Source organism: Aedes aegypti, chromosome 1, assembly GCF_002204515.2.
Source record: "Aedes aegypti strain LVP_AGWG chromosome 1, AaegL5.0 Primary Assembly, whole genome shotgun sequence".
Classification (NCBI taxonomy): Eukaryota; Metazoa; Arthropoda; class Insecta; order Diptera; family Culicidae; genus Aedes; species Aedes aegypti.
The window spans coordinates 60,630,979-60,657,905 of record NC_035107.1 but is presented as its reverse complement, the minus strand read 5'-3'; the positions used below and the strand labels follow the sequence as shown (position 1 = coordinate 60,657,905).

Genomic DNA, 26,927 nt, shown 5'->3' with positions numbered 1-26,927 from the left:
CAAGCATACCGCTTCTGGCGGCATTCTTCATGTCCGTCACTCTCTGACACTCTTCATCGAACCAGTCGTTTCGTCTTCGTCGTTGACCAGTGCCAATCACTCCCCGTGCCGTTGCTGTCACAGCTTCGTGATTAGAGTCCCACAGACTGTCGACATCTCCAGAAACATCGATTCTTCCCAACTGCTCGTCTAGCTGCTGACGGTGCTGGGCAGCTATCCCGTCAGTCGACGAGCCTTGGATATTGAAGCGCAGCGTTTCGTTCTGGAACTCGTGATCGCCCGAATTTTAACTACAACGAGATAACGATCCGAGTCGATATTAGGGCCTCGGAAGGTCTTGGCATCCATGACATCTGAGAAATGCCACCTATCAACAAGCACGTGGTGTATTCGGAAGCAAGCATCACCACTCGGGTGTCGCCAGGTGTGTTTGCGAATATTCGTCTATCGTGACACTACTTTCTAACCATAGCTTTTTCACATTCTAATTTGTCATCATTTTTGTAGATACGGCATAGGGAGCCGGACCTATTCTTTGCACTTTTGATTCACTTCGGCAGTGGGGTTTTTTTGAAAGGTACTGAGCTTATATTTGTAATGTTTCAAGAAATTCGGCATAAAATAACCGCTCATGTCAAATTGCTTCTTGGTCAGAGTTTTATTCCGTATTCTAGGGGTTAATGATGCGACTCTGGTAATCTTCATAACATAGCGTCCAGAGTAGAGGTGACCCCTGCCTTATTCTACCGGAAGTGATATTCTCATGTCGGCAAAGAGAAGACAATTTTGTTTCCTTAGATGTATATGCTGTATTCTGAAATTGCCTTTTTTCCAGTTGTTTTTTTCCTAGCTTCCCGTATATGGTAGCCTATATATGGGTACGGGTAATTAATAGTAGTAGAACTCTAAATAATTCCATCATACGCCTCCCGACAAAAAAAATACAGAAAAAATCAGTTTCAATAGATAACTAATTTGCGACAAAAAGGTGGCAATCATTCCTAGACTTTTTTGTTGTTGACAGTTCCCATGCATTTATTAAACAATTAAATTAACTATTTGTTTATATCTTCATTCTTGATTATCTATGAGCACGAGCTTTCTTGTGTTTAATATAAAGAAACATTGCCAGTTCATATGGTTTGGATGTATGTGTGTGTTGTCTGTATAAGTCTGTAAGTATATCATACGCAAAAAGAAGGCAGACAATATTTTGCTTAGATTTCGGCTACCTAACCATATCAATCGATAGCGCGTCCTAAATTCAGCGAATATTGTTATATAACAATTAAGCGATTTCCTCCCCGCAATAGTTGTGGGGTCGCAGCAGCTTTTTTTATTTCGTAGAGGTTAAATAGAATAAAACAGAAATTTGTAAATGTTATACATTCCTATTTATATATGTAAAAAAACAAAATGGAGGAAACGAACAGGGGGAAATCATTGCCAGAACAAATTAAACATTCTATCAGCACATTTTGGAATCATTTCTTCGGCAATACACTCTCTTTTCTCTAAGAATTAATGGTCACACGCATCGTATTCTAACTTTTACACCGATGAGACGCACACACCGACGACGAAGGAAACCAACGAACAAAATTATATTCCAAAAGATAAGTCGAAGGTTTGGAGATGATCATTGCACAGTGGTCCGAATTGACAATTTGGCAAGGCAAAAACTTTTTTCTCTGTTCTCGTTGATTTTAGACGAATGATTGCTGCTCGTTGATTTTAGACGAATGAATTAATGAAAAGATCGAAAGATAAAACGAACAACTACCATCTATTCAAAATTTTGGCTTACAGTGTCTATATCATCCGCGAAGCAAACAAATTGACTGGATCCACCACAAGTTTAAACATTCAGAACTGATTTACTAAGCTCAAATAAAGAGTTAGATCAAGTTTTCTGGAGATCTTTTCTAAGGACTTCGACGATTACAGAAAAAAAGATCTTATTCCTGCTAAATTGTCGCTTCAGATCATTGTACATTGGAATCAGAACTCCCACCAGGGAAAGCAGACACTGCCACTTCCATGAGGGTACTCTTATTCATGATTTACATACATATATATTAATCATACTTCGATAGTGAACGAGTATTCAATTACCATGCTGCTGCTGCAATAATCAATGTGTGTAATATGTGAGATTGTGATTGTAAAATTGTCTTATCAAAAAATGCGAATGCTGTCTTCGACTGTCTTTCTCTCCGGATCATCACCGTCGAGTACGATTTCGATTTGCTGTTCTACCAAATGGAAATCCAACGTGTTCCGACTGCTTAATTTGCTTAAAACAAAAGTCTCTTTATGGTATGCATTCACACACATCATCATCATGCTCATCACATACTTCACACATACATCTTCGCATCATATCTCATGCAACTTCCCGGTAAAACACCTCGAAGCCGGGTCCATTGGGTACACATACACATAAATTACACACAGTGAATAGAATATTTTACAAACTTTGATCTACTACCCCGGTTCCCATTCTCCTCCTTTGTTCATTCGCACACGCACGATTGGCTGCTGAAAGTGACCGGGCGATGAAAATGCTTCGCTTCCCCAAGTCCGCACATCGAGCCACGGAAAGAGCTGCATTTCCATCGCCCCGTCAGCTCCTTGCCAGCGGCAGCATTGTCTTAATCTATGCACTAGCACTCTAAGCGCTATTTGTAACCTATCCCTTCTAGTCAGCGACCGATCGACCGACTGGTGGTTCGTTCTAGTCTCTGAGTGTGTATATGTGTGTCTGTATGTGTGTATGCGTCTCACGCTTCGTCGCTACCGGTTTTTTATGCTGTGCTCTCTGTTTGATATTATTATATTAATCGCTTCTCTAGTACCTCTTGTCCTCCTTCCTGTATCCGCTGTGAATCAAAGAATATTGGTTCCAATCCGAAATGGTTTCTCCTCCTGTCCCCACCACAGGTGCCCTTGTTTCTTGTATTAGAATACTACTAGTTAGTTGATCTCCTCCTGCTTTTTTATGTGTGTGAACCTATGCCCCCTACCCTCAAGGGCTCAAGGACTCTTCTCGTCTGCTTCCTTTGTTTTGCTAGATTTGAGATTGGAACGCTCGTACAATACACAACTGCTCTAATCGTCGACCTCATCAGCCGACAATCCGTCGAACGTGTTCTTCATTGATAGGTTCTGTTGGCGAGACGCAGAACGAAACAGATGACATTAATCATCGCTGCCCAGTGTCATCTCCGAAAAGGTACTTACGGGTCCAGACGATTCCTGGAATTTTGGCATACGCTCCTCGATCGGCACCTGGTCCCGATCGCGCGGCTGATCGTACTGTCGCACGTTGTCCCGCCGGTCACGGTTGTCGCGATCGTCACGCATGTCACGGCCGCCTCCTCCGCGGGTCATTTCCCGGTCACGGTCTCCCCGGTAGCCGCGATCGCGATCCCGATCGCCTGGTCTGTGGAGAGAGAAAATGAACAGTTTATTTAGACTTAGTATTGAAAGGTGTGGAGCATATCATGCTTTTTGAAAACATTTGACATACTGTAAAAGCATTAGATTGTGTAAAGACATTGTGACGAATTTACTTGAATTTATGAAGACACGGTAAGACGGTTTAGGGACAAAAGGTCGAAAGAAAAAAAAAAGTTCAACTGTATAGGTCTGCCACCTTTTCGAATGTTCGGCTGACAATGTCAATACTATCGGCGAAGCAAACAAATTGACTGGATCTGTTGAAAATACTTCCTCGGCTTTTATAACAACCTCTTCTATCACTCGTATACTCCAACTTTTTCGGCAATGTCCCTTTGATGTAACGAATTATCTTCTGGCACGCAGCATTCACCGCATAGGCCATATACGGACGGGTCACCTAGATTGCGAAAGACAGATATCCAACGGCTTCCTTAAATTGATTTTTTTTGCTCAGCATCATAGCAGAATCAGCAGGCGTCGCAACAGGGCCGACGAATCGGCCATGCCAAAACGTTGAATGACATCCTCGATATACGATTCCTGGTTGAGCCACAGCTTCCATTTTTCTCGCTTCCTCGTGATTCGGATTCCCAAACAGTACTTGGCCTCGCCGAGATTCTGCATTGAGGATGCTCGCTCAAATACACTCACAGAACGCGACACGAGACCGGACATAACACATATTTTTCTTACCACCGATTAGAAAAGGGTTTAATTTTCCTTGGTTCGACCGGTTTCGGGCTCAATCTGGCCCATCTACGGGACTATGTCCGATCTTTTGTAAGAACAATATGTGTTATGTCCGGTTTCGTGTCGCGTTCTGTGAGTGTACATGAAGTTCTTACGTTAGCACAAACCCCCGAAAAAAGTCGCTCAAAAACGCCTTTAGTTTTCGTTTTAGGTTCCGATCGTTGGTGAAGATAAGGAAATCATCTACGTAACATCATCTCCTCTCCGCTCATCATCCAGTACAAGCAGGGATTTAGTATCGAACGAATGACGCCAAACTTCCGAAGAACACCGTCCAGTTGAGCGTTCCCCACTCGACTGCTTCAAGCCATAGAGCGCTTTCTTCAATCTGCAGACTTTTCCGTTCCCCTGTTCTACTCCCTGCGGCTGCAGCATGTAAATCTCCTCGTCGTTCAATTCCCCTTGCAAGAACGATGTGACGGCATCCATCTGGTCGATATCTAACGCTGGATAGTTCCGTCGGAACCACGCTTCGCTCTGAACACCCATTTGTTCCGGAGCGCTTTCCGTCCTTCGGGTAGATCGGCTAGCACCCACGTTTTGTCCTCGCTCAATGACCTCCGCTCTTCATTCGTCGCTTGGATCCAATGATCTCGATCCGGCCGGCGCAGAACCTCTTCGTAGGTTGTAGGGTAGTCCATCTCACTTGTCGTTACTTCAGGACCAGTTACAGGGAAATGTGATTCACCAGATAATGCCCCATAGGTAATATAATCTTTATTCTTGCCTGTACAAACGCGCTCCCGGCCACTACGCATTAACCTTTGCTGTATATCAGCTGATCTATTGTTTTCTATTGATTTGTGGCGGGAACGCAACGTCAGCTGAATCCGTAGCGTCTTCGAATTCTTCATCCTCGTTGCTACGAACAGGGATGGAAAAAGTACTGGAGCAAACATTTACCGCCTCTACATTTACATCTTTCTACACGACCATCAAAATCCAAAGCAATCCATGACCGTTCAAAACAAAAAAATGTCACGGCTCTTCAAAACTGTAATCTTCTTTTTCCCAACTGCTATTCAAACCCGCATGCGAAAAGACTCGAGCACAGTGGTGACACGATTTTTCCGGTTTTCGGGGTTTTGACTTTTCGTTCGGTAAAGGGGGCATAAAATTGAACTTGTTTATATGTATCGCAATGGAATGAATGTGCTCTTGTTGTTAGCGCAAATCGATTTCAATTAGTTGAAAATACAAGCGAAATATTAGCGATTGAATTATTTAACATCTTTTTCAATCATTCACCTCGGGATGACTGCCCGAAAACGATCACAGTGGAGAGCCAAAAACAGTCAAGCAGTGTGTGAACCGTTGGCAGCGCAACGCCTAATGGTATTGATGCTGCTGCTGCTTTGTGTTTTGGTTGACTGGCAGATTCGATGAACTGTGATAAATTGTGGTCACAGTTCCCAAGCCTGGCTACGAATAATACATTCAGATTCGACTTCTTTCCCGTCCACGCCTCTTCCGGCGTCATGCCTTCCAAAGACCGTGTTGGACATCGATTGACCAGGTAGATAGCAGTTGAGACAGCTTCCGCCCATAACTCCTTTCCGAGCTTGTGCTTTCTCCACATTCTGCTCGGGTGTATACAGACACGTCGTTTTATGCCGAATACCTTCTCGCTCCAGAACTTGACGAAAGCTTATAATGACGTACTCCATACCGTTATCTGTTCGTAGAACCTTCAGCTTCTTACCGGATTGCCGTTCAGCGGCAGCCTTGAATTTCTGGAACACCTCAAGTACCTGGTTTTTCTGTTCTAGAAAGAAAACCACGACCTTCTTTACATTCTCAGGCCGATTGGCACGATACAGACCACCTTCTTCAACTCCGGTAACGACAAGCTCATCACTATCGTCTCAGACTTCGCACTTGCTGGCCGTGAATACCACTTTGTGGCCTCGCTTACAAATGGTACTCACCGATTACAGATTTGTAGCCAGCTCGGGAATTTTCAGCACATCAAAAACATCCACCCGTCCGTGTTTTGTTTCCATCGCAACCACTCTCAGGGTTAGGGATCCTGGGCCCATAACCTATTGCAGAGTTTATAAAAGACTTGAGACTCGGTCAACATCTAATGCGAGGTATGCAATTGCACTTCAACAGAAAAATAAACTCCTATCTCGATGCGTGGGATATTTCTTGCAATAAATGCTCAAGAAGCATTTTTCTGACAGTGATCTGTTATTGGCGTTGCAGTCAGTATAAATCAAAAGCTGATTTGTTTCAAATGTTCGACGTTTCGATGTTTTTCAAGTTCTTTTTCAAGCACTGGCAGATCACTGCCAGTTCCCTCAGTCGATAGCATTCCTCCGAAGCATTTTTCTTTGATCGCTGTACGGAGAAATGTCAATTGAAATGGAGCAAACTGTAGAAAATTTCTTTCTTAATTAAGTAAATAGCGATATTACACACTATCCGTCGTTGCTTCGTTGAATCTTTTAAGTTTCCTCCAGAAAGCTGTTCTTATCCACGATTTTCAAAGCATTACGCGGTCAGTACTGTCGTATGCCACTTGGTATTCGTGGTATTGAAGAATTTGCTGTACAGTCAAGATCTGGTTCGTTGTTGATCGTTGTTCAACTCTACAAACTACAGGTGACAGACGACGGGAAATAAACTGGAACATCACTGTGTATGCCGCATTTGTAACGATGAGCGCTCGAGTTGTTCTTGAGTTTTCATATTGCAACTTGTCTCCTTTCTTGTTAGTGCGGTGTATTTCCCTTTTCTTCCATTCTGTATGTGTCTGTTAATACTTCAGTCGTCGCGCTGTTGTATTTTGTACAACAGTGATGAAAAAACCTCGCTTATCGTACACAGCATCAGCGTGGTGGTCCTGAAGGTGGCAAACCGCGCGACGACTGGTGGGTTAACCGGTGCAGATAAGTATGACAAGTTTCTTCGGGTCAATCTAGATGATTTGAGCTCCGATACTATCACTACCAGCTGCATCTTGAGCTTTCGAAACGTACCCTTAACATCCTCCAAAGTTGGTTTCCACCATCGCCGTACTGACTTTTCTTCAGGAATACATACAAATACTCCTCTAGAAATTATTATAAATATTCCTCTAGAGACATTCCCTACATGTTTCAATTCTGAAGCCTACACTCAGGCAAATGGACTATCGAAATACATAGGGACCACTTATGAAAATTCGCCACAATAAATCGGGTTGAAGCTCATAGCTTTGCCTTATGGAACCAAACTTTGAAAACAAGAAAGTGACTTCATAACTACAAACAAAAGTGCAAAATTAAAGTTCAAAACCTTAAGTAATTTGAAGTATGTATCAACAGTTAAATGCTTTAAACGTATACGAATCACTTCACCGAATTACAATAGATATTAAACATCATCAAGGGTCAGAACGTGCCTATCAAAAATTTAAAACTCGGGCTCAGGTCAGTACAGAAAATCTCCTGGAAATTCAAAATTCATCAACTATGAAGAAAAAAATTATGGCAAAATTCTTTGTCATTAATGGCGAACTCAATCGCCAAAATTCATTAAAGTTGTTTCTTGGGAAATTTCAGGAAGAATTCGAGAGCAAGTTTACGATGATAAAGGAAGATTGTTTAGCGAAATCTTGTGGAATTTCTGGCAGAATCGAGAATTTAAAATAGAAGAGAAAACCCTCCCAGCAAGAAATTATTTAAAATTTAACCCTCACTTTCCAAAGGTAGCTTCGAAGCTTTATCTATAACTGAAGAAAAACTAAATCTGATTCCTGAACAAGTTTTTGATTTTTTTCTAAATATTTTTTAGTTAAAATTTCAGAGAAGTTTCAGGCTTCTATACTGAATCACGTTTGTTGTGCTTTCTTCAAAGGTAAACTAAAGATCTCTTAAGTCTGTTTCCCGTTGGTTTCTCCAGAAATTCATCTAATTAACCTCAGCAGGTCTGTCAGAAATTGAGCTGTCATTCAAATTAAAAAAAAAATCAGAACTTTTATCACAAAACCCAACAAATAAATTCCAGATATTCTGTCAAAAATGTCTGTGCGGTATACACCCGCAATCTTTCTCAGAAAGTTAGCAAAGAATCCTTTCCTCTTAAGACACTTTATTGATTTAGACACTGATCTCAAAAAAAGTTAGCATTAGAATGATAAAAATCAGTAAGACATTGCTGGACTGGCATTAAGGTTTATGAAATTGGCGATAATCTGGTTGATTTATCATCGAAATCAGTAACTTTAGTTATCATTTTTCTGAACCGTTCCACCTTTCATAAGGCAAAATGTATACATTTCGAAAGTCTAGTTCACATCGTGTACGCTCTGTGCAAGTGTTCATCAAAGTGCTGCTTCCACCATTCGAGAATTTCTGTATGTGCTACACAGCTCGGGTCGCAAAAACAAAGCCTTTGTTGGAAACGTCGACCTTCTGATAGACGCGTCTATGAAACCGACGCAGCTACTTCACCTCATCGCAATAGAAAACTTCCCGAAAAAGGCGGATTTGCTGTTTCCGTTTACGCCTATAATGTTTCGTGTTCTGTCAGATCCCTTGCTGTAGCACGACCGTCCGCGCTGCATTCTTATCCTCCAGAATCTGTCGGTTGCATGGTTAACAGCTGCTGCCACTGCAATTTAGCAGTCCTCAAGAGAGGTTCCACCAAGCTCACCCTTTTCAGTACTACAGTTGCTACATGTACAGTATTGAACAAAACATTTGCACACTTTTTCGATTTTCCATACAAAATGATCAACTTTGGTAAGTTAGGTCTCAGTTATTTATAGACCGATTCGAATAAAATTTTAACAGAACATCAGATATAACTAGAATTTCAACATATATTTTTCAATATTTGTTTCCAATCACTAGTTTATAAGTAATGAAAAGTGTAATTTTCGACGAAAAATTAAAAACTATTTATCTCAAAATCTGATAGCCCTACACAAACATTTTCTTCGGCAAACTTGTTCATCTCGTTAAAATTTACAACTTTGCTAAAAAAGCCATGAAGCTATTCCTTCAATATGTTTAGTTATGTCATTTATAAGAAATCGTCAAAAAACTCACTTTAGTCAAACCGTTACTGCTTTTGAACTTGTGATTGGAAAAATCACTCAAAAAAATATGTTAAAATTCAAGTTATTTCTAATGTTCTGCCAAAATTTTATTCAAATTGGTCTATAAATAACCGAGATATAGCTTACCAAAGTTGATCATTTTGTATGGAAAATCGAAAAAGTTGCAAATGTTTTGTCCAATACTGTATATAGTGGCGACATCAGGTTGCTTTAGCCACTTAAGGACATACCGATGACGGTTGATTTTTGCTGCAACTGCAAGGATCATGGAGGTCTTTATTTCGTCTTCGTCTTGACGTCGATAATGTCGAAGTGTACGGTCCATCAATCAGAACATGGTCGATTTGTGATTCTGACTAGGGTGATGATCTTAAAGTGCACCGTTACGAAAGGATGTGCTGAAAATGGGTGCTAAGGATGGCCACATTCTTGGAGGCGGTGTGATCAATCAGTCGGACGCCGTTCGCATTCGTCATATTTGGATAAGCGCTGCACTCACCAATCGCCTATAGTTCCTCTTTCTTGAAATTATGAACGTTGGAGCCTTGATAATCCGGACCTCATAGTAAGCTCAAAGATTTCCGGAGGTCCATAGTGAGCAGTATTGTTTAGATCCCTTGCTGGCACTTGGAGAATAATAAGTCGACCCATATGAGATTCAGACTTCTACTAGACAAATTTTGCAAAATCATGCAGATTTTTGGAAAACGACCTTGCAACCTTGGAGACATATGTATTGTAAACCGCTTCTAACATGGAAACGAGCAAAATTCGTTTTAAAGTTTCTGATGCAATGCTTTGAGAAATATCTGGCGTAATTCCTGGTGATTTTTAAGCAAAGCTTAGGTACGCACACTACTCTGTATCACGCTATGTCTGAACCAGACGATTATAAAAATCAAATGTATCGGATTTTTTCTCGCTGGAGATAAATTGGAAGGTTTTAAAATATTCTATCGGTGAATTTTTTTCGCATGTATGTTGTGCGTCGAAAAACGGTATTTGCATGGGTTTTAGTGTAAAAAATAGCTTGAAAATGTAAAAAAAAATCACCGGAATATTTTAAAACCTTCCGATTATGAAAATATAACACATACACTGAACTCTAGCGAGAAAAAATTCGATGAGTATTCGATTTTTATAATCGGCTGGTTCAGACACAGCGTGAACTTGCTGAAGAAATAGATATAGGCATTAGTGGAAGACTATTGGAGTTCTTCTACGAGAAATCTGTGAAGCTATTTCTAAAGAATTTGTGAAATAATCGCGTACGATTCATGCTTTTCCAGTCCATCCGAAACGGCTCATTGATTTGATTTCATACGCGCTACACAATTTATTTTTAGTTTTCATACAAAAAATCTTACCATAAGGGGAGGGGGGGTTGATAAATCCCGAAAATTGCCTTACGTAATTAATGCACCGCCCCGAAGGCGTAGGGGTGGTAAATGTATGGCAGAAAGGCTTGCTGTTTGATTAGCAGACCGCCTAGGTATCAGGCGTAAGGCGTGCTATAATGATAGAAGAATTGAAGCGTAGGGAAACGGTTTTTTTGTCCGTCTCTGGTTCTAGCAAATGCTATGGCTGTGAACCGTTTCACCAATTCGTTTAACTTTTAGTTAAAATTTGACAGCTCGATAGTTATTTCCCCTCCGGTTATAAATAACCCTGCTCTGGAGCATGGTTAAACTTGACAGTTCAAAAGTTATTTTCTGCTGCCGTGAATTTGAGAATAACTATCCATCTGTCAACTTTGTTCTGAAATAACTACTCGAATGTCAAAGCTCAAATGGGCCGACCGCGAAGTTCAATTTAACCATTTGAAAATAACTATTGAAATGTCAAATTTTAACTAATAGTTAAACGAATTGGTGAAACGGTTCACAGCCTATGAACGAACAGAACAACTGGGATAGATTAAGAGTGGAAGAAAATAGCAAGTTAAAGTGACTAAAACTCCAAAGCACAAATCTCGCGAAAAAAGCATCCAACAACAGTGCACTGTTTTTTATTCTGGCTTTGTGCACCACCAGAAAGCTTAAAATAAGAAGATCAGAAACGATTGGCAATTATTTATGTTGTTTTTTCATAAGGGCTTATCTGCATTCATCCATTTCTCTTCATTGTTGCTCTCTTTGCGTTATTGCAGAAAACTGATTCTCATTTCGCAACATATTTTTGTGCTGTAGGATGAAGAATCACTATATCTTGCTTCATTAACAAGAATTATTACAGATTTATCTACTTTAGCAAAGTTATTAGCGTAAGAGAGGATCGATGAAGAGAAATCGCTCATGTCAGTTAGACCCTATTGAAGTAACAGCACACACGGCAACGCAGATCTACTCAAATTTGAGTTGTTTCAACGCAAAACCGTAGTTGAGCCCAATAACCCAAATTAGGTACTTTGCCTCTAAAGCCATAAACAAAATTTACTTAAATGTGGTTTGATTCAACGCTAAATTGAGTTCATTCAACCCAAGCTTGAGAATAATGCATTTTACCCAAATTTGGCTTATTGGGCCAAACTACCCCCATTGGGTAGGTGCAGCTCTCTCTGTTTTTGACAACATTGGTGGGGAAGAGAGAGAATACCGAGAGATTTTGGGTTGAGAGAATAATCGATATACTTAATTTTGGGTAAAGTCAACTCAAAAATAAGGTAAAATGGTTTTTCCGTGCAGATTTCTCCAGTTTAGTGCCTTTGAAAACGTGAGTGGGGGCACAAGTCGGCCATTGTACCGACCATCTTTGGATTCCGAGATGTTTAACCTTAAAGATACAACTACAAATTACAGTGAAAGGCCTTGAACCCATGACCTTCTGCTTATGATGCAGAAGCGGTAGCCATTAGACCACCTACCCCGTCAACCTGAAGATGTGACGCCACGAACAAGAAGAACGATCTTCACAGTATATCAAATATTCGTGACTCAGATACCTAAACTATTCAATCCCATCATTACTTACCGATTGTAATCTCGTCTGTTGTCTCTCATGTTTCGATTGTCCCGGTTCATACCCCGGTCCCGGTTGTCCCGATTGTCTGAGTAATCATCTGCAACGATAAGCAAATACGGATCCCTTTAAAAACACCGCTGGCCACCATTTGGGAAAGAGCCTTCCCCTTGTCGTCGTCGTCGTCGTCGATCCCACATCACCCACAAGGAGCCCATTACGTTCAAGCAGCTCCCGATGTTCTTCCGAAGGCCCTTTTCAAATGGTGGCACTTTGAAATACATGGCGAAGCGAGGAACGCAGGGCTGGTAGCGACTTACAAATAGGAGCTTTATAAACTTCGAAGAATACTTTCAGAAATTACTCTAGGGACTCATCTAATCATTTATGTTAAAAAAATGATCTGATAAAACATTTGTAGAAATTGATGATGAACCCTTTGAAGGATCTCTGGAAGTAATACCTTAGAGACTTACATTAAAATAGAAACCTATTCTCAAAAAAGAGACCTGCTACCAGTCCTGGAAAGCGTTAACGGTACACGGATTGGAAGCTTACGAACACTTACCGGATCGTTTGGTGTAGTTGCGCGAAGGGCTGTACCTCCGCTGGGGTGACTGCCGGCGCCGTTCGCTGTCTCTGTTGTCATCGGATCGCACCCGCCAGTTGACCGGTTCCACCGGTTTTTTCGGCTCCGGGTGCTGCTGTTCCTCGGAATGTTCTTCGGCGGATTCGTCTTTACTGGGATCGGATTTCTCCTTGCCGTCTTCGTCGGCCGAGGATCCAGCCACGGCCGCGGCTTCGGCGGCAGCAGCAGCCTTCTTGCGAGCACGCTCCTCTTTCTCCAGTCGTGCCTTCTCCTGCATTCGCTCCTCGATTTCCTTCAGCCGGGCTGCAGTGTCCACTGGTTTGGCGGCTCCGAAAATGTTGGCCGCGGGCACTGGGGTAGGTTTAGGGCGGGTGTCTTTCTGCTCTTCGTTTTCTTTGTTTTCGGAAGCCTCGGAGTCGTACTTACGATCCCGGCTGGAATCTCTCTCTTCCGGCTCCGGTTCTGGCTTGGGCCTCTCCGGAAGTGGCAATGTGCGGGGCTGCAGGACAAGTTTCGGTCTCTCCATCGGTGGTTCGGCATCTCTTCGACCGCCACGATCTCCGGAAAGGTCTCCACCTCGTCGGAAGCCACGATCACCGCGATCTCCACGATCGTAGCCTCTTCGGCTGGAAGGTGGCGACTGTGGAGTTGGCTGTGGACGATCTCCAAGGCGCCAGTTTCCGCCGGCGCCACTGTCTGCAGGGTAGCGTTCTCGATCTTCGCGATCTCCACGATCGCGGTTGTAGTTGTTCTGGTAGGGTCTTCTCTGGCCTTGGTCACGATCAGCATTCGCACGAGGTCCGTCACGCCAGTTACCCATGGGACGATCTGAATCGCCGCCATAGTTATCGTAGCCGCGGTTACGCTGCTGCCTTCCGCGATCGCTTTCGCTGGACAGATCAATGCGAATACGGCGACCGTGGATGATCGGTTCAGTGATGGACAGCGCATCAATCAGATCCTGGCGCTTGACAAACTCGACGTATCCGTATCCTCGGAGGCGTCCGGGTTCGCCATCGTCACGCGTCGGAAGACGCAACGAGGCGATCTCCATCCCGTCGAAGAAGTCGTAAACGTCGTTGTCGGTCAGATCGTACGGCAGATTGGAGATGTACGCCTGGAAGGGCGGATTATGCGGAACGGTGTCATCGTTCAGCAGGCGGGTGGCCCGCGGGGCTGTTGGCAGAGCAATCAGCTGGGTGCGGACCGGACGGTCGTCCTCGTCCTCGTCGCACTCGTCGGCCCAGTTGCTGAACTTGACCGGAACGGCGACCTGCACCTGCGATACCGCCGCCGCGTTACCATCGGTGAGGAACTCTCCGAGCGAGAGCTTGTTCTTCTTGGAAGTCTTCTTCCCTTTTTTGCCTGTTGATGAGGAATGCGAAGAAGATTAGCATTAGGCTGTAAATTGATCGAGAGAGGGACTAGAATATGTTCCTGTGCGGAAAAGGTGACGCCCGGAAAAGTGAATCTATGATGATTGTCACAAAAACGTAATTATACCAGCAGGGCTTCGTGGCCGTGCGGTTAGCGGCGTCAGTCGTTTAGGCGTATTGTGTCACGGGGTGTGGGTTCGATTCCCACTCCGGTCGGTGGAAACTTTTCGTCAAACGAAAAATTCATCGCTGGACTACTGGGTGTTATGTGTTGTCCGTTGCCTAATGTTAGTGATCGTTCAGTCTGTGCAGCCTTTGGCTGAAGACGGTGTAAATTGTCTTTTTTTTTATAATGGCTTCTGTATGATACGTGCAACGGTGGATAGTTCGTAATCAAGTGTTTGGATTGTAGACGAGGTTCCAATCTCGTTTGTGACTTTATACGGTTTGAAGCACGGAACTATTAGGAGATGTGTCGAGCAGAATAACGGGTATTATCACAACACGGTCGCAAATGCTCCTTGTAAAGTGCTGAGGACAATACTCGGTGGGAAACTAGAAAATGGTGTTTGCTGTAGACACATGAATCACAATTTATATTATCAAGGGGCCCAGATAGCCGTAGCGGTAAACGCGCAGCTATTCAGCAAGATCAAGCTGAGGGTCGTGAGTTCGAATCCCGCTGGTCGAGGATCTTTTCGGGTTGGAAATTTTCTCGACTTCCCAGGGCATATAGTATCTTCGTACCTGCCACACGATATACACATGCAAAAATGGTCATTGGCATAGTAAGCTCTCAATTAATAACTGTGGAAGTGCTCATGAGAACACTAAGCTGAGAAGCAAGCTCTGTCCCAGTGAGGACGTAACGCCAGAAAGAAGAAGATTATCAAGTGTATTAAGATCCAAATATCAATGAGCGTGTGAAATACGGCAGACTTTAGTGGGCTGATCATCTTGTGTGAATGACTATAGAAACAATTGCGAAATATACTGACTGTCCGCATTAGAAAGGGACATGGAACCCTAAACGTTCTGAGCTGGGGGGTGCGAAATGGATATCAACAAGCAGTCAGGCTGCTGGCAAGCTAAATTTTTCAAGAAAATGATCCGAGTATGCCTAGGCGCACGGTATACACAACAAGGTAGGCTATTCCCACGTGTAAACAACGATTTTCCATCAAAACATGTGTCGTCATTCCTATCGTCAAGCACGAGGCCTTGAGGATAGTAAAGGAGAGCAGGTCTTGCTTTCTTTTGCACTCGTTCGAGACTCGAACTTCGAGTTCGCGATAGGAATGACGTCACTGCCAAGTGTCATTTTTCGGAGTATAATACCTTGCTTCTTTTTACCGTGGCTCGGCGGATGCGGTCATTACTTAGTCACGCTATAAAATGTTATGCATTTTAAGTGACACAAGAACTTCCAACTATTGAAAAAACGTTTTACTTGGTCTAAATTATTCATAAGTTTATCAAAATTCTGATAAAATATATTTCTTACTAATGTACGGTCAGAAACTGTCTGATTCAGCTGATTTAATGGACTTATTACCAGCATCAAACTGCAGCAGTTTTGTGTAGAGTATTTTAAGTGTGAACGTTGAAAACAGTTTCCTGCGAGACAAGTAAATAAGCAATGGTTAGCACTGGTGGAAATGAGCTCTACAAAACACCCGGCAATAGCGTAACGCTACGATGTAACGATCTAGTTATCAATGTGGTTAATGGCCAAAGAATTAATAAGTTAAATATAACCGTCGCTAGTGATTTACGTAACAGAAACGAAGGTTTCTCAAATTTCAGGAGGAAAAGTTTTATTTTATGGTGCTAGACACCATCAACTTTTTTTCCTGAAATTCTGGGAACGCATTGTTCTCAATTTTTATGATTCTGTTTTCTGTATCATTCAGGTGTTCGTCGTAGTGCTGCCTCCATCTTTCGACCACCACACTTTCGTCTGCCATTTGGACACGTGGCATGAATTCGATGCAAAATATATTGAGTTTTTCGTAGAACATTTATTTTTCTAGAGAACGACATAGCAACTATTTTTTTTGCATTCCAGATCGACTAATCGGTTCCGTCTAGTCACAACATTCAACAAAAATAATTTCTTCAGGATCTGATCTCGTTTGAGATCATCTCGCTTAGAATCCGCTGATCAACTCGCAATGCAAATCATATCGCATAAAGAAATAAGTAATCAGGAAAGTCACAACATTGTTGCCAATATCATGGCTTAGACTATGTTATCAATCAAAGGAAATCATAATTTAATTGACTGTGTATTATGTAATTTCATGCACTCAAAAATTTGAACAACTTATTTAGAATTGATAATGTTATACAGTCGAAGCTCGTTATAGCGACAACTTTTATAACGACAAAAGCTCTCTATAGTGACACTTTTCGGTCCCATGAAAAATATTTCAATGTTATATCTATTCTCTATAGAGACTTTTCTCTATTGCGACGGTCCCTTGCGATGTCGTTATAACGCGCTTCGGCTGTAATTGAAAACCGTCACTAAGATCTGCCATATCTGTTATATTAGTACTTAGGTCAAACAACACAAAATCTGGTTTTGTAATTAAATATTTCAAATACCTGAAGAACGAAATTTGGTATCATTTAGATTTCATTCCCCGTTCCGATATCCCATAGATATAGATCAGTGTTGGATTAAACATAATGTAGGTATCTCATCTAAGGGATTTGTAATGAACGCAAAATATATTTTAACTAAGATGACTTGCTGTGTTTTCAGCAGGTTTGTTCTCTTCGACATATTACTGCCAATTACAAAAGATTTGGTCAAAATGAAACTGTTAACACCTAAGTTCTTCTACATGAACTGTTAGTTTATACAGCTTCGCAAACAATTAGAGGGTCGAGCTTTGAACATATCGACAATTGTAGCCATAGTGGATTGTACACTGTTTTACAAAGCACAGTAAAATGAAACATTACGTGTTTAGTAAACCACAATGACATGATAGAGCTTGATTCATTTAATCGTCCACAATTATTCCGTTTTCCTTATAACTTTAACTGCTGTATGCTATAAACGATGCAAACGATTTGTGTCTGTGAGTGAAATGTACCACACTTTACACCTATTCGTCAACCTGGCGAATTCAACTATTCTCATAGACATCAATGTGACAGATCAAGCGTGTGCTAGAATAAGGGCAGTTTACGAAATTCAATCGATTTTCGTAACATTCTACGACGCAACCTGAGGAAGGACGATGAGTAGGTACTTTCTGTTGAATCAAAAATAGCAGTCGATACATCGCATGATCGATTACTCTTCATCGATCCTCTCTTCTTTGAATAAAGGTGACAAGATGCAAGTTTGTTGTCTCAGGATGCAAGATTGCATCGGTGCCTAGCATCATGAAGTGAAAAACTGCTAAAACATTTGCATCTTGTCAACTTTATTCGCAGAAGAGAGGATCGATGAAGAGAAATCGATCATGCGACTTACGCCCTTATTGTAGCACACGCTTGAGATGTATTTAGGGATCGAAACTGGTTCTGGCTGCCTATATAGACCAACGAGATTTACAAAGCGAAAAAAAATGGATTCCGCTCATTTTAAAGCTCTTATTTGACATACTAATAATAGAGACGGGGGACTCTCAATATGTTATGTTATGCAATATTCGATCTTGTTCATTGTTACCTTACCATTGTACGATTACACATATCTCGCGTTCAGTATCATAAGGGCGTAACTGAAATGATCGATATCTTTAGCAAATTAATTGAGAGGTGCTGTTTTCGACTGCTATTTTTGATTCAACAGAAAGTACCTACTCATCGTCCTTCCTCAGGTTGCGTCGTAGAATGTTACGAAAATCGATTGAATTTCGTAAACTGATCCAAAGAGAAAATCGACGAAGAGAAATCGATCACTGCAGGTACACCTGTACGATACTGAACGTGAGATACTTACAGCTCATGCACTTAGTACTCATTGAAATAACAGGTAATATAGACGAAATTCACTTATTTGCACATCGTCAAAAGCCACATTTTATGAATCGGCAAAAAATCTGTCCACAGATATGAATCAATCTGACCACAATTTATGAATTAGCTGATTATTTTCAATTATTTTACAATTAAAATATGTTAAACAGTCCTAAGTATGACTAACAAGCTAACGTAATCAATAAAACAAGAAAATTACAAATTACAAACAATAACAAATTCTGGTAAACCGTGAGAATACAATACAAGTTGTTGAATCTATACAGAAATCTTTGCATTTACAATCTATTACTCTGTATGAAACATTATATTAAATACCTAAAAAAAGGACGTTTTCCCTAGAACCAAGTGTACAAATTGAACAAAAAATGATAATAGCACTAGTATGCAAATAATGACATTACAGATCAAAAAAGACCTACACGTTAATACAATAGTCAGTGTCACAGTCGAAATACCTTCCTGACGAAAAGTTGTTCGGACTGCAGTGGGAATCGAACCACGCTCCATGGATTGATGCTGCTCGTGTTTGGTAACACCAAACATCAATATATTGATGAATTTATGTTACTCCTCGTTATATTGATGTCCTCTGAGTGTGACATCAATATTTTTACGTAAACATTGAGGTGAAATCTTGAAAGTTTGATCGTGCATATCAGTATTCCCACTCACCACCTTCTCTGGAAAAATGAAAAGAAATGAAGTGAAAAATGTTTTGTGCTAGTCGGATAATTTGCTCGAATCGATATTATAAAATAGAATAAAACTCGGTGGAAACATTGATGAAAAGTAGTGACTATACAAAATATTTTTAATATCGTGATCGTCTAGGGGCTGCTTCAAAGGATACACTGAAAACACAGACAAGTTCGACTAACGTGTTCCACACGTAGATTTTCACTAATTGTAAAACACGTCAATCAAACGTGTAAGACCAGTCGTTAGCAACAATTCGAATTAAAATGTAAAACATCCCCATTAAACATTTGACAGTTCAACAGCCGACTAAATTGGTTGAAAAATCGGTCGATTGTTGCACCGACGCTTATGGAAGTTTAACACAGCGATCAACTGACTAATCGCTAGATTAAATCGGATGACCGAGGAAATCTGATGTTTAGTAGGTCAACTTGCTTGGAATTTACTAAAAATACCGATTTATCCACCTATTTAGTAGGATTGCGTCGGCCCACCCAATTAAATCGGGTGATATTCGGTTGATCCCTGTGTTAATCTTCCATAAGCGTCGGTGCAACAATCGAACGATTTTTCAACCAATTTAGTCGGCTGTGGAACTGTCAAATGTTTAATGGGGACGTTAATGTACTTAATTGTCGAAAACTTTTCTAACGAAATCAGCGATTTTGCAACTAGCAGGAAAAACAGGCTACCATTTCAGGCGCACTACTAAACAAAAATAACATGTCAATTAACATGTCACGCGTGCGTAATCAAATGAGTCCTTATCATGTTGGGTAACCTTGTTCTACTAGTGATGGATATCGCCATTGTAAAACACGATCAAATCATATAAAAAAAGTCTTTGCTATCGAATTAAAGTCAATCGACGTGACAGATCAACGTTGAAAAAAATGTGGATCGAACGTGTGGATTATTTTCAGTGTAAAAAATTTCTGCGCCATTTCCACGTGAGGTAGATAAAAGTTTTATTTTTAGGGTAGTACTGGGGATGCGAGTGAATGCCAACGAACTTTTAGGTAAAAATTTAAGCAAAATTTTAAAGTTATTTGTCTACCCTGGATTTACCTAAACATTTTCAACGGAATTACCTCATTACACTATCTCTTTCTGAGCTACTATGTAACCGTTATTGAAATTTCACTATCCCTTCCTTTTCAACGACTTTGATCGACTACTTCTTAATCCTGATTTGCAGCTGAAAAGGAATTTTTTGGCCTATCTTGATGCATGGGAAATTCCTGCAAGGAATCGACCAAGAAGGCGCTTTCTTCCTGATCGCAGTACGCAGGTGGAAAGAAATGTCAGTTCAAACAGGGGTCGCCATAAACAATTTCTGCAAGGAATCGGTGGGAAATTTTCGTTAGCGATTCCATTTCAGCAGCAAATTAGGCTTTAACGGAAAAAGGCGGTTTTATGAAAAGTGCTTGAAAAATGATGCAAATGAGCCATTTTTTTGAAATCAGTTAAAAATGTTGAAGTCGTTTTTTTATAGCATATTCATTGTTTTGCAATAGTTTTACTATTTTAACACTTAGTTAAGTATAGATCATATTCTAGTAACTACTACATAGTAGACAACTCATTCGGTTTTTCTCAAATTCAATGGAGTTCTATGGCTACCTTGGGAAAGAGAGGGTTAAAAGAATCTGGCTTTGTTATGTCGTCTGCTGATGCAGGAGCCTAGTAAATAAACAATAATTGAGTAAAATAACAACGTAAACATTGACTTTTTTACACAATGGGTCCACTGCACAAAAATCTTCCTCTCTCTCTTTCACTCTTACATAAAATTTGTAATCAACAAGGCCAGTAAACGTTAAAATGCAACATAACAGTGCAGAACCCTATGAAGTTTAGTCAAGTTTACATGAGTCGATGTTCAGGCTGGGAACCGTTTCACCAATTCGTTTAACTATTAGTTAAAATTTGACATTTCGATAGTTATTTTCCCCTCAAATGGTTAAATTGAACATCGCAGTCGACCCATTTGAGCTTTGACAGTCGAGTAGTTATTTCAGAACAAAGTTGACAGATGGTTAGTTATTCTCAAATTCACGGGAGCAAGAAATAACTTTCGAACTGTCAAGTTTAACCATGCTCCAGGGCAGGGTTATTTCTAACCGGAGGGGAAATAACTATCGAGCTGTCAAATTTTAACTAAAAGTTAAACGATCTGGTGAAACGGTTCACAGCCTCAATGATGCGATATCGACTGATGAAACCATACTAAGGCTGTGAACCGTTTCACCAATTCGTTTAAATATTAGTTAAAATTTGACATTTCAATAGTTATTTTCCCCTCAAATGGTTAAATTGAACTTCGCGGTCTATCCCATTTGAGCTTTGACATTCGAGTAGTTATTTCAGAACAAAGTTGACAGATGGATAGTTATTCTCTAATTCACGGCAGCAGAAAACAACTTTCGAACTGTCAAGTTTAACCATACTCCAGAGCAGGGTTATTTAAAACCGGAGGGGAAATAACTATTGAGCTGTCAAATTTCAACTAAAAGATAAACGAATTGGTGAAACGGTTCACAGCCTAAAAACTGAATTTCAGTTACTACGATGGCTTTCCAAAGAAAATGAGTTCCATAACTCGATATTATCATGAGTCGATGGTCCCTTCAATATCGACTCATGGAAGTTTGACTGTGAATATGAATGCTTCGTCGATAATAATATACAATAAACATTCAAAAAGAGGAACAAGAATTCGTTTTTCTGTATGTCGATTAGCTCATCTTTTCGAGTGCATCTATCCTACAAAATCTTGCACATTCATTGCATGTGACTGCACCGATGAATCATTGGCATGGCATGCTATTTGGTTCATACTGTAGGAACAACACAAACAAAATTGTGCTGCTCCGTTATCACTACACAAACTGGTAACCCTCGTCGATTTCCATTCATCACGCTCTTTCAGCGCACGTCATCGTCTTCGGTGCGTGCGAAAGAGATAGAGAAAGCAAGAAAAAGATATGCAGCAGCGCGCGCTTTGAATGAAGAATAAGAACAGGCGCTTGGCGACTGCGCGCGCCCATTTCTCACTACTAGCCCCACAGATTCAAATTGATACATAAACTGTCTCCCCACGGTCAACAAGGAAGCTGATAACAAGCATGTAACAGATTTACTAACACAAAATCCCATCAATTAGTATTAGTAGGGAAAAAGCGGAAAAAGCCCATCGAGATTTCTACTAAAAATCGCATCGCAAAAAGGAAAGCCCCCTTAGTGCGAACGAAACGGGGCTAACATAACGGGAGCGCGTAGCGAGAAAGAGAGTGCGTGTGGACCCGAAGAAGATGGGCGTCGCGCAGGTGCAAGAGTGAGAGGTGTCCCGCAGGGAAAGGGGGCAGGACAGGGTGCGACGACAATCAGCTCACTACGAGAAAGATTTCGCCACGCGGTTATTTTGTCACTTCTTTTCCTTCACCGCCGACTACAATTACGAGCATTATCAAGAATATGGGGAGCCACCATTCGGAGACTATTTTCCACTCCACCATCGAACGACGATTCACTTTTCCACCGGAACCAACTGCCCAACGGCCAGAACCAGCTTTTCCGCACACTTTTTGTCACTTTTTAACCACTTAACACGCCTAAATTCACGGATTTTACCTGACGACGTAGCCATAATGGTAAACTTCGTTCACTGAAACTGTAATGAAAGGGCGAACTGCTTTTCTTTTCATTCGGTCCAGTCTCCCTATGCTGGTAGGTAGACAGAATGAGAAGGCACACGTCCAGCTACCTCCGATGACAGAGCTGTCAAAACGGGTGACGGTTGGCGCAGGTAGAGCTCGCAGGGATGGAGAAAATGTTGTTCCCTGCAGGGTAAGGTGCACGGAAAAATTCGTAGATAAAGCGTTAGCGCTATTTTTGGCTTTGCACACTGAGCTGAAACTGCATCTAGATTGTATGTGCAGCGCACATATATTTTTGCAATCAAGCTTCGCATTTGCACTTTATTAATTCTGCACATAAAAGTTACGACTCAGTAACGCTTAACGTAACGCATTTCTTTAAATAAAAAAATAAATCGAAAGCTAATTGAAGGCTCATTTGCGTTTATTGCACTCTCGGCTGCATTTTTGTGGTCTTAATAGTGATGAAGTAAACTGTACGCTGTAGGTGGGATTAGCGATGGGTGTTTGCGCTAGAATTTGTTCAGAGTCGGAGAATCCTGTTAATTCTTAGGAACGTGGCACTGATTCCATGGCAGTTCATGGCATTCACCATCGTAGAGTTTAATCCGATGCAGTCCTGTTACTTCTCGGAATCTGTTGGAAAACGGGAACCATAAATGCTTAGTAACATATAATAAAAATGAGATTACCTCCAAAAAATGATGATACAGAAGGCATCATATTGTTGTGTCCGTTGCTCTACGAGTTTCTATTCTTGAATTCAATTTGCAACCTTAATATGATGTAACAACGTGACTTTCATAATGCATTACAATGCAAGTGAAAAATATGTGCATGAACATTTTATTTCATTGGTATCAAATAAAATTGATATGCGGCACATAAAATCTACTGCGAGTTAAAAAAAATGGCATCTATCTGATTTCTGCACATAAAATATAATGGAGATTTGATTTCAGTGTAGAATAAGATTCTCGCCAAAGTTAGATTTTTCTCAGAATCTATGCGAGATACCTAACTTCGGAAGTGGTGCATTCGATTCGCATCCGGATGCGCTCTAAAACGCCCTTCTTCCTAAACAGGGTATCTTGCATGGATACCGATAAAAATTCATTTTAGGCAAACTGCATTTTCAGACCCATCTGATCCTTGTTTGGAAACAGATCGTCCAGCATTCGTAGAGGTGGTAGCAGAACCCGCTACTGCACGCACCTGTTCTGTCCTCCAATAGGAAATATAGGTGAACGATAAAATTTGTGACATTGGTAGATGTCGCAGCCTACGCGATTGAATAATAATGAATTGATACTACACATGGATGTACGCCCACGTGGTTTCTGTTGAAATTTTTGTTTGTGCTTTTGGAAATGATCCAGCTTAAATGTAATTTTTCGTAATAGCAATTCTTGCATAAATAACTATTAGAATATTCATGCAAAAAGCGTAATGAGGGGGTACGTGGGTGTCAAAAATGGTCATTTTTAGCGTTGTGAAAATTATGAATGAACCCCAAAGTAATTTTTCACATTCTCGAAAATTGGCTCACGGATGTGTTAGAAATGAAATATTTTTATTTCCATTTTGTAATCCGATGTTTCAGCAAAATTTGCTCAGTTCAATTTTTTTCACATGTTAAAATTGATAATCTTGTGTTTGGAATTGATTGAATAAAAAAAAGCTCCACTTATTTTTATCCAGTTTTTATGGTGTGGATGTCGAATTTATTATATTGTCGCACCACCATCAAACCGGATCGCGCCAGTGAGACTCGCGACGCGCCTTAACTCACCGCATTTTGAAATCAGTTTTTTTAGTGCGGCGTTGCATTCTTACGATTCCTCCCATACAAAATGACAGTTCCGTTTTCTCTCGTTTTTTCGACTTTCCTTGTGAAGATTGTGAACTTTTTATACATACAAACACGTCGGAACGCTTCAAACACATATCTATGTAGGAATTTTCAAAATCCGATAGCCCGTTATCAAACCAACTCGTGACATACAAACACCATTCCATTTTTTTTAAACTACACATTTAAGGTCCAAATTCCTTGAAAATTAATTGAACAAGTGTTACTCCCATACGATTTGAAGCAGACTCCATAACCAATTCGGTACTGAACAGGGTCCACTTTTTTTTGTTACAATATGAAAACAGCTGACATCAGCTAGAGTAGATACGTTCCAAGCGTCTGTACACCAGGAGGTGCGGCTCAAACAGCGTCTGAGTATGAAATGCTGTATCATTTCAACTACACCTAAGATGACAGCCCTATTAACGTGATGTAGGTAACGCGACCCCACTACGAAAAATGGAGCAAGAAGAAGAAACGAACGGTATTTTCGGCAACCGACATGGCAACGAAATAAGGGCTATGATCGGAAACTCGCTACCTGGAACGTCAGGACCTTAAATGAATTTGGACTTTTTGGCTCGTGAATTACGAAAAGTCGGCGTCTGCATGGTGGCTAAAATCTGGAGAACGTGAATTCAGAGCGTTGGACCCCGTCGCTAACCCTTCAAATATTCAAAGATAGCATCTACCACAGAGGTGGCGATAAACTTCTTCAACTATAGCCTGTGTTCAACGTATATGCACCGGCATACAAAAAGGCGATGACGTAAAAGATGCGTTTTACGAATGTCTCGACAAAACCTATGGAGAATGCCTAAGCCACGACATGAAAATTGTCATCGCCGACGCTAATGCGCAGGTAGGAAGAGAGGACTTCTTCCGCCCTATCATTGGTACGGAGGGCCTTCACTCCGTTACCAACTTTGCACGCAACGATATCCGTAAGCAAACCTGGCGACTCCCAAGTGTCGAACTTTGCAACCAAATCGACCATGTGCTGGTAGACGGCCGACATTTTTCCGACATCGACGTTTCGAGTTCTAGAAATCGGCACTCGTTGCGTTTCAAACCCCAACGCTTGTCAGCAGATGGTGTAGCAGCGGACTACCATCAAAAGCTTGACGAGTGGATTAGCGAAAACAACAAGAGCATCAACCTTAGCGATCTGTGGGAGTCAGTCCACGGAGCGGTGAGCACAGTAGCGCGAGAAGTGAAAGGTACTGCTGAGCGAAGACCAAGGAACGGTTGCTTCAACGAGGAGTACCAGAGAATGACGGACGAGAAGAGCATAGCTAGAAGCCAGATGTTGGTGTCTGGTACCCGTCAGAGCAGAGAGCAGTACAAGGAAACAAGGGCAGCTGAAAAACGGATTCATCGCAGGAAGAAAAAAAGAGCATGAAGAGGCAGTAATAGCTCAGGCGCAAGAAGCTACGGAACAGGACGACATGCGACGGTTCTACGAATCTTTCAATGGTGTGCGGAGAAAAACAGCGCCGTCTCCAGCCATGAGCAATGGTTGGACGGAGATAACAGTAATGGTTCTGGTAGTAGAATCCAAATCGATTACAATGGTCAGGTTGTGAAACCTCCATCACTAGATGAGGTAAAGAAAGCTATTAATGGACTAAAGAACAACAAGGCTTTCGGCCAAACTTCTCAAACACGGAAGTAAGCAGCTGCGCACGAACTCCTTCACCGTATCATTTCGAGGATATGGGAGGAAGCACAAATGCCTACTAGTTGGTTGGATGGTCTCATTAGCCCGTTGTACAAAATAGGGCATCGACTGGAGTGCGCCTATTACCGAGGCTCTTATTGATTCGGCGTACAAGATCATGTCTGGAATTTTGTTCAACAGATTGAGACCGCATGAGGAGTCCTTTGTCGGCGAATACCAAGCTGGTTTTCGAGAGGGCCAATAAACAACGGATCAAATGTTTACCCTGCGTCAAATCCTAGATTAATTCCGGGAGCGTAACTTGCAGACTCATCATCTGTTTGTGTGGTTCAGTGAACAGAAACGAGCTGTAGCAAATTATGTCCGAACATGGCTTTCCAGTGAAGCTGATTAGACTGATCCGTGCAACGCTTGATGGATCGAAATCATTTGTGCGTAACCTTTTTTAATATGAATTAATATAATATAAATCGCATGTTGTAATTCGTTTGTAGAAACAATGATTTGGTGTGAGTCTGTTTGGGAAAATGAAACAAATTGGTGCACCCATTTTTGAGTAATGAGCATTTATGTTTCTGGTACCACTTCGTCCGAACAAGCTTTTAAAAACTTCGAAAAACATAATTTTGTAATTTTGAGATCTCTTGGAGAAAACTCACCCGATTTGTATGATTTTTTTCAGAGAAGCTCTTTATTACCTGACATTGTATAGCCCATAACTTATTTTTCCGATAAACTGACTCGAAAAAAATGGTGGCCAAAGAAATTGTGCATGGGAAATGTCGGTCTCCCAAGGAATATTGCAATATCTTTGAAACCAGATGGCTGATAGTCAATATC

General features: G+C 41.2%; 1 protein-coding gene across 2 annotated transcripts; it reads right to left on the bottom strand.

Annotated features, from left to right (window-relative positions):
- Positions 1-789: 789 nt before the first annotated feature.
- LOC5580021 (eukaryotic translation initiation factor 4B) lies at positions 790-22,643 on the bottom strand. Of its 2 annotated transcripts, none has more exons than XM_021837235.1 (5): positions 22,526-22,643; positions 12,792-14,177; positions 12,236-12,311; positions 3,244-3,445; positions 790-3,168 (listed from the first exon to the last, which is right to left on the bottom strand). In XM_021837235.1, the coding sequence occupies exons 1-5, from the start codon at positions 22,539-22,541 to the stop codon at positions 3,112-3,114; spliced, it is 1,737 nt and encodes a 578-aa protein (XP_021692927.1). In that variant the 5' UTR covers positions 22,542-22,643; the 3' UTR covers positions 790-3,111. The 2 variants fall into 2 exon arrangements, with proteins under 2 accessions (XP_021692927.1, XP_021692916.1); XM_021837224.1 differs by having other exon boundaries at positions 12,236-12,323; positions 22,526-22,642.
- Between the last annotated feature and the right edge of the window lie 4,284 nt (positions 22,644-26,927).